This window comes from Neltuma alba, unplaced genomic scaffold (genome assembly GCF_004799145.2).
Source record: "Neltuma alba isolate B1F8T4 unplaced genomic scaffold, ASM479914v2 tig00012081_pilon, whole genome shotgun sequence".
NCBI lineage: Eukaryota > Viridiplantae > Streptophyta > Magnoliopsida > Fabales > Fabaceae > Neltuma > Neltuma alba.
In genome coordinates this window covers 969398-977102 of record NW_021636640.1, presented here as the reverse complement: position 1 = coordinate 977102, position 7705 = coordinate 969398, and the positions used below count along the sequence as shown (strand labels likewise).

Sequence of the window (7705 nt, the reverse complement as noted above, 5' to 3'; positions counted from 1 at the left end):
TGTTTCAGTGTTAGATTGAGAGAGAGAGAAAGATGAGATAGTGTGTGTTGGAAGTTGGAAATGTTATGCAATGCAGGGTTCGTATGGAGAGGTAACCTATATATAACAGGCTTTAGGCCTTCATGGACGCAACTAGCTCTAAGGATGTATTTGTGCTCCATATTTATTCCAAAGGAAAGAAATTGACAATGGAATATCTATATTTTAAATGCGACAGTGATTGGGAAGCATTAATAATATATTCACCCTCTTATTCCTATAAAAATCAGAATCCATGAAATCATTTTATCAGGATTTCGAGGAAACGACGGAGAATCACCAAAGTTGTAATATAGAAGTTGATTGCTCATAGATGCGTTTTAATGCTCCAGCTAGCTGATGAACCCAATTTGAAAGTTACCGACTGTAATTTTTTTTGGGGGGGGGGGGGTAGTTGTGCCTAATTGGATGGGTGGAAATACTAAGACCTCCTTTGATAAATTTTGGCCAATATATAATTCCAAGTGGAAGTGGAAGTTCTGCAGAAGAGAGGAATGGATTCTGGTATGCATAATGCTGACAGACGTGTGATTGGCTGAGTTTGGAAACCCTGCGCAGGTGTGTGTTTGTTTGTTTCTGCTTTCTGGGCTTGTGCGTTTGCTGATTATTTGATGTTTAGGTGAACGTTGCTATGCGGCAGATTGTTTGTTTCGTATGGGCTTGTGTATGTTTTTGCTTTATTTGACTTCGGTTATTGTTATGTGTACTATTCCTGTTTTCGGTTGTTAATAAAATTGATTATTTAGAATAAAAACAATTCGAGGAAGCTAATTAACGTTACTATCATTTGTAAAAATTCATATTATTATAAAGTTCTTTTGACCGAAAAAATAAAGTTTTAAAACTATGCCGTTTATTGTGAAAATTCATCCTTATTTATCGTCTAATGATAATTTTTATTATGAAATTATTTTAAAATACTAATTATAATACATTCTAAAAGATTTATCCTATATTTGGTATGAGGGAATCAAAAGGCTCCAAGGAAAAAAATTTTAATAAGCTCAATTTAAAAAATTAAAAAGGGTAGGGTTATAAAATTTTGATAAAGAAAAAATATAAAATAAGAAAAAAAGCAAAATTAGTTAAAAAAATTTTAATCCAATATTTGAAATCTTTTAAATAGAGTTCATTAGATTTTTTTTCCTTTACCTTCCTTTCCTTTCATTTCTCTTCTTGTACATATTACTAATATTAGTATGAGATGGCAGCGAATGCTCAGTTTGTCGACATGGTCCGATCTTGGCCCAATCGTATTAGGACAAAACGAAAGCAGGACACGGCATTTTTTATTTTGGTCCTAAAACAGAACGGAGATGTTCCCATCCTGTTCCGTCCTGTCTCAAGATTTTTTTTTTTAAATTTTATTACTATGTTTCTTCTTAAATGAATAAATATGTTCTTAAATGCATTTTTCCAACTAATTAAATTGAGCTTTCCACGTTAGTTTACTTTCAAGATGAACTCAAGGTAAAAAAAAAGAAAAACTTTCAAGATGAACAGCCACAACAGAATCCCGAATCGAAGAAGATAACATTGCAACATGAAAAAATAATACAGATTTAATAGGTCTAATTTCAATGATCTAACTAAAAAATTTTAGACAGAAAATCCCAATTTCATTCCACAAGACTATGGAGTGTTTAGATGAAAATCAAATTATAATTTTAAAAGTAATTTTATGGTATACAAAATAAATATGTAAAAAAATTTTATCTTGATTTATAAAAAAAATTTTTAAAAAAATACTTCAAAAAATATCAAAAAAACCTCATAAAATACTCTCTAGATAGAACAAAATACAAGATGAAAGTTTTGTCTCGTTTGTGGTTATTTACTAGAGGGTGTTTCGATGAAATCAAACCATGATTTGGAGAATAGTTTCTAGAGAATAGATTCTAGATAAAATAGATTTTATAAAGAACAGATTTTGTGAAAAAATGATTTTGAGAAATGAGAGTGTTTGGATAGTTGTTACCAGAAGCATTTTTTACATGTACGAATTACTAAAAAGGCACAAGTTAATATGATAATTATATAAGAGATAGATTTTATAATATATTTTGATTTGAAGAAATAAAATTGTTACTAAAATAATTTTTACTAACATAATTAATAATATATAAAATAATATAATTAATAATTAATTAATATGTATATATATTTATAAATTATAAGATTAGATAGTGAAGGACCGAGTGTGGAATGAAAAGTGAGGTATCAATTATGGGGGCTGTTTTGTCCCATGCTGTTGGATCCACACCAACGTTTGGAAAATTTGAGCCAGAAGCAATTTCAAACCACTTCTATCGAAACTACAGTTTTGAGATTCAAAACCATAGTTTTATCCCAAACCCTAATTTCATATTTTTCCTCCTGTTTGGCTGACTTCTTCCCCAAATGGTTTGAGGAGACATCTAAACAGGACCTTAGGACGACGGACAGTCCAAGTCTCGTTTCCATTAACATTTCTGGTAGAGTAGACAATAGGTGAGTAGGTTAGGATTCACAAGTACATCAACTTTTGTTATTTATATTGCATGCCAGTATTAATTAATATAAATAAATTTAAAAAATTAATTAAATTAATTATTTATAATAAATAATATGTTACTTTTTAAAAATATTTTTACTAATTAAATATATTGATTAGAACTATTACTATTATAAAGGCTATTTAAAAAAATAAATATAACAAACAAAATTATTTTTTTTTACCGGAACAAGCAAAATATATTAAAATTTTATGTTTAAAATTAAAATAAAAATTAAACAAATTTTTATATTAAATATGAAAAAAGTTTCCTTTTTTTTTTTATCCACTTGAGTTAGGCATTAAAGTTTAGCTTGTCACTTTTAGAAAAGGGTACGTGGGTTGGTCCCCAAAAAAGGTACCCACCTAGGTTAGTTGGTCTCCTCGTAAATAGAAATATAGAAATCCGTGTTAGAACTTGTAAGGTTGGTTCAATTTCCCAATAGTTACTCTTTCAATCCACAATATACCAGATATTTTTTAACTTTACAAAGGCAAATGTTTATGTTGATTATATCTAAAATATTTAATTTCATTTCAATTTTATTACTTCCTCTGATTATAAATATAAGCTGTATTAGGAAAAAATGTTTTAAATATAAAATTTAATTAACTAATTCATAAAAATTAAATAAATTAGTTAAATTAGTTCTTTACCCTCTTTATGTTAGAAAAAAATGCTAAGGTGAATCCGAATATTATATTTGAATTTAGATCACATCTATTAAATGAGTTTTATATTTGAAATTAAAGAAATTATAAGCAGTTAATCAATTAATTATAGTTAACATAGTATTGAATTTTGATAAGAATATATTTTAATAATATAAACTTTATTTAACTATTACTTACAATTTTTTTAAACATATAAGTTAGACAAAGAAGTTACTTTTATATTAAATATAATATTTTTAGTCTATTTTGTCTCTCAAATTTATAATTTTTTTTAAAAAAATATTTTTATTGATGGCATGTAGTAAGAGATTTCTATTGAGAAGAAATAGTAAAAATGTATTCCTCTCGTCCTATTTATAGGGGAGAGAGATAAAATACTTTTTGGTCCCGGGTACTTGAGAAATTTTTTGTATGTATGTATAATTTTACCTTTCATTTATTATTGTATTGACTTGTTTACATGATATGTAATGTATATTAAATAAAATTAGAAAGTTTTTTAATTTTAAATTAGAATTAATGATATTTAAGATTTTTTTTTGTCTATGTAAAACATGTTAAAATTGACTTGTAAATATGACTAAAGGGGTACATAATTAGAAAAAAAACATTCTAAAAAAACTGATAAATATATATTACAAATAAATAAATTAATTAATTTATTAATATTTTTAAATTATTTGTTCTATTGGTATATTAAGCACATGAAGAAGTAATTATTTGAGTTAAGATTCAATTCCCGCATCTAAATTGTTTGGTTGGTCTGTGGGTGTGTGTGTGTGATAATATTTGTTGCTGCCCATATCTACGGCTATAATTATCAAATGTCCAATGGGTCCTATGGCTTAAATTTAAGTGGCAACGGCTGAGCGCACGTTGAGAGACAAAGAACCATTGATCATTGAACATGAATGGTGAATCGTATCAGGATTGCGTGCGGGGTGTCCAACCCGGTTACGGTGCTTATAACTACAGAGTCAAGGATTCATTTTAATATAATTTCAATGGTTGAGTTCTAAAATTTTTAACTGATAGTTTTACATTAAAAAAAATCATTTTTTGTGGGAGAACTGACAAATTTTTATTTTAAATTTTTGACATATTAAAATATTAAATAATTAAAAGTATAAAAGTAAAATTATATTAAATCCAGACTGTCCATGGAGAGTCCTGATTTGATGATTATCACATGAACAATGAAAGTGATGAGCATTCAAATAAGTACATTAACTCATGAGTTACCTGTATGTGAACTATCTCTAGAGTATTGAATTTTGAACTACTGACTGAGTAATCAATTTTTCTAACAGCCAGTCAATTTGATCTTTTGCACTAAAATTAAATCACAACTTGTAACATACTACCTCCGGTCCTAATTATAAGACCCAGTTGACTAATTTGAGGAGATTAAGGAAAGAAGTTAAGTTAGTTATTTATAATAAATATATATTGTCTTTCCTAAAATATCCATACTAATCAACTATATTGGCTAAAACTACAATTATTAGAAGGACTATTTTGGAAAAAAATACATAAATATGAGAGACAAAGTGGATTGGGGTCTTATATTTAGGACCAAAATAAAAGTCAAACAAGGTCTTATATTAAGGACCGGAGATAGTATAAAAATTATGTTAAATAAATTTTTCTTCCAAAACCTAGCTCAAAAAAAAATGGTAACTTCTGAGTGTTGGTTTGCATTGTGGTGCGTTGGATTGTTAATTTATTTATTTTTGAAAGCCAGGTGAATGTTTACAATTTTTTTCCTTTTGGATGTAGTAATAATATAATTAAATGCAGCCGCGCACAAAAACTAATGTTTGCATGCTTAAGTGAATTAGTGCTTAATATTAAAAAAAAAAGGAAAATATAAGTTTTTGAAACACGTGGATGAAAATGAAGTGACGTTAAGGGAGAGGCGATCCTTGTTCAAAAGGGAAGCAAACAAAGTCTTGCCCGTGCGCCTCTATTTTGCTTGGGGTAGGGGCGTATGAAAAATAAATGCTCATCACTTTTAAAAGTTCAAATTATTATTGACGGAATAATTAATTTTTTATTAGGAGTTTCAGTCTGGGTAAAACAAATTTTCTGGCCAAAATAATTTTATTTTTATCTTTAATTCAGTTAAAATCGTGATTCTTAGATATAGATTGATTTTGGATGATTCACCTTCTTTCAGTTTACTTTCTCTAGACAATTATTATTTTGATAGATGCAGAATTTAAAATAAATATAATCTTATAAATAATGCAGTATATTCAACTCGGCATATTTTGAAGTTCTTGGCTGCCAAAAAATTATTGAATTAATTAAGCGGAAATATAATATACATATATATATATATATATATATATATATAATGACTAGTTACATTACAACATTATTTTTGCTTTTAAACACATCTAAAAACTATAGTTCCGGCAAGGAAAAAGGCATCAACAACGGTTGAAAACTGCTGTCGATTAACATACTAAGGAAAACTATTGCCCAAAGGTAATAGTTTTCTCATCTTACAGTCACCGCTTTCAAAGTGCAGTTTACAAGTAGGACTGCCGCCACCGCCGCCGCCGCCAACTTCATCTGCAACGCATAAAGATAGCTGATTCTTGTGTCCATTTTAGTGCTTAAAGGATGGGATTTGAAGGAACTCAGAGACAAAGGAGTCCAACATTTCAACAGTCACGTGCTGCATCACCACCACATGCGCCACTGTTCCGTTGCAAGCCAGACTCCACCTGCGAGCGAATTCATCATCTTCAGGCTTCTCAAACACTACGATGTTGCTAAACTCGTTCTTCATCGCACTGATTCCTGCCTCCCGTAGCTTGTCTCGCAGGTAATCTGCATTTCTCATACACTGCTCCACTTCCTTCTTGAGGCCTAATAAGCCTTTCTTCTTCAGAGCATACCAGAGGAAGATCGGAGCGTGGCCGCTCCTGCTCCCTGTGATTGTGGCGTCCCTTGAAGCTATGATCTCAATATCGCTAGACATGGCATCAATGTATTCCAAACGAGTAATTATAACCCCACAAGGAACGGGACATCCTATAAACTTGTGCCCCGAAGTAGATATGCTTCCAATGGGTTTCTTGAAACTAAGCTTCGGTGCCTGTGAACCCATAATAATTTTCTCTGGTTAGGAAATATTGCACAAACATAAATAGGATTAGGTCCAAAACCTCATGCTGAAACTGAAACCGGATTTGGAATTCGAATATTTTGAAACAAGACTTACTTGTTTAATGAAGGGAAGCATGAGTCCAAATAGAGCTGCATCACAATGGATATAGAAGCGATCACGAGTAAAACCACATTCTTCGAGTGTTTGTACCAGGAGATCCACATCATCAATAGCCCCCTTCATAGTTGTTCCTAGAGAACAAAATCACCCTTTCATACCAGTTCACCAGTCATTCAATATGTGTATCTGTAGGGGCGGGGGTTAAAAAGAGACCTATATTGAGGTTGATGATGGCAGGCCTGTCCCTGTGAGCAAGCAGTGAAGCCTTGAGATCAGAACAATCAATCTCACCAGATCTCAGTGTGGCCACCTTCACACATTGCATTCTGTACATTCTTGCTATTTTAAACAGCGAATAATGTGATTCTTCTGACGTATATAGAATCCCACCCGGCAATTGTTCCCTCCTATACATATATATATATATCATATTAGAACCTCATATGCGATCAGAATGATAGATATATAAAACACACATACACACATATATATGAGAGACCAGACGCAACTTACCCTACTAAAATCCCATGAAGATTGCCTTCAGTTCCCCCGGTGGTCACGTATCCCCAGTACTGGTTCTTGTCAATCCCCCACAAGCCAGCGAACCATTCAAGAACACAAACTTCAAAAGCTGCTGAATTGAGAGCGAAGCAGTTTCCCACAAATGGATCGCCAGCATTGTTGATGTGAAAATGCAGCAAAGGCGCCAATACTTCATAGTCAAACTCAAGGTTTGTGGGATAACCTGCTCGTCGATCAGTTAGTTAGTTAACACAACACAATGATTAGGATTTCTTTAAATTCAATGCAGTTCGAGGTGTTGTGCAGCAGTTTATTCTATGTCGAAGAGATGATGAAAAAGGAAATTACCCAGACAGCGCATTTTGCTGTGCGACAGAGACTGAGCAAAGCTGGCGATCATTTGAAGCAAGTGTTCCTCTGAGTGCCCCGAGAGCTCCGTGATGGGGAGGCTCATATTTTGATTTTCTGGGTTCTCTGTTTTGGAGACTTCTTCTCTCAGAGGCATCATCTTTGTGCTAGTTGCTGAGTTTTCTGCCAAACAAGGATCATTCATTGTTTGAGAGAGAAAAAGAGAGACAGGAGACAGTGAGTGTTGGAAGCTGGGGGAAATAAGCAATGCGGGGTTTGTACGGAGAGGTAGCCAATAAGAGGCTCTAGGCCTTCATGGTGGACGGATTTTATCCGGTGCTCGTCAT

General features: G+C 31.8%; 1 protein-coding gene across 1 annotated transcript; it reads right to left on the bottom strand.

Moving 5' to 3' along the window:
* Positions 1-5632: 5632 nt before the first annotated feature.
* On the bottom strand, positions 5633-7496 carry LOC114722112 (serine decarboxylase-like). Its single transcript, XM_028908048.1, has 5 exons — positions 7359-7496; positions 7002-7233; positions 6702-6895; positions 6483-6619; positions 5633-6356 (listed from the first exon to the last, which is right to left on the bottom strand). Exons 1-5 carry the CDS (start codon positions 7462-7464, stop codon positions 5865-5867), a joined length of 1161 nt encoding a protein of 386 aa, XP_028763881.1. The 5' UTR covers positions 7465-7496; the 3' UTR covers positions 5633-5864.
* Positions 7497-7705: the final 209 nt, after the last annotated feature.

Bases quoted from the DNA above. Each gene is read 5' to 3' on its own strand.
- LOC114722112 (XM_028908048.1), bottom strand. From the start codon at position 7,464: ATGAGCCTCCCCATCACGGAGCTCTCGGGGCACTCAGAGGAACACTTG. The intron at 7,234-7,358 runs GTAATTTCCTTT...ATCGACGAGCAG, and splicing joins CAGCAAAATGCGCTGTCTGG to GTTATCCCACAAACCTTGAG. The intron at 6,896-7,001 runs GTAAGTTGCGTC...ATATATGTATAG, and splicing joins CTTCATGGGATTTTAGTAGG to GAGGGAACAATTGCCGGGTG.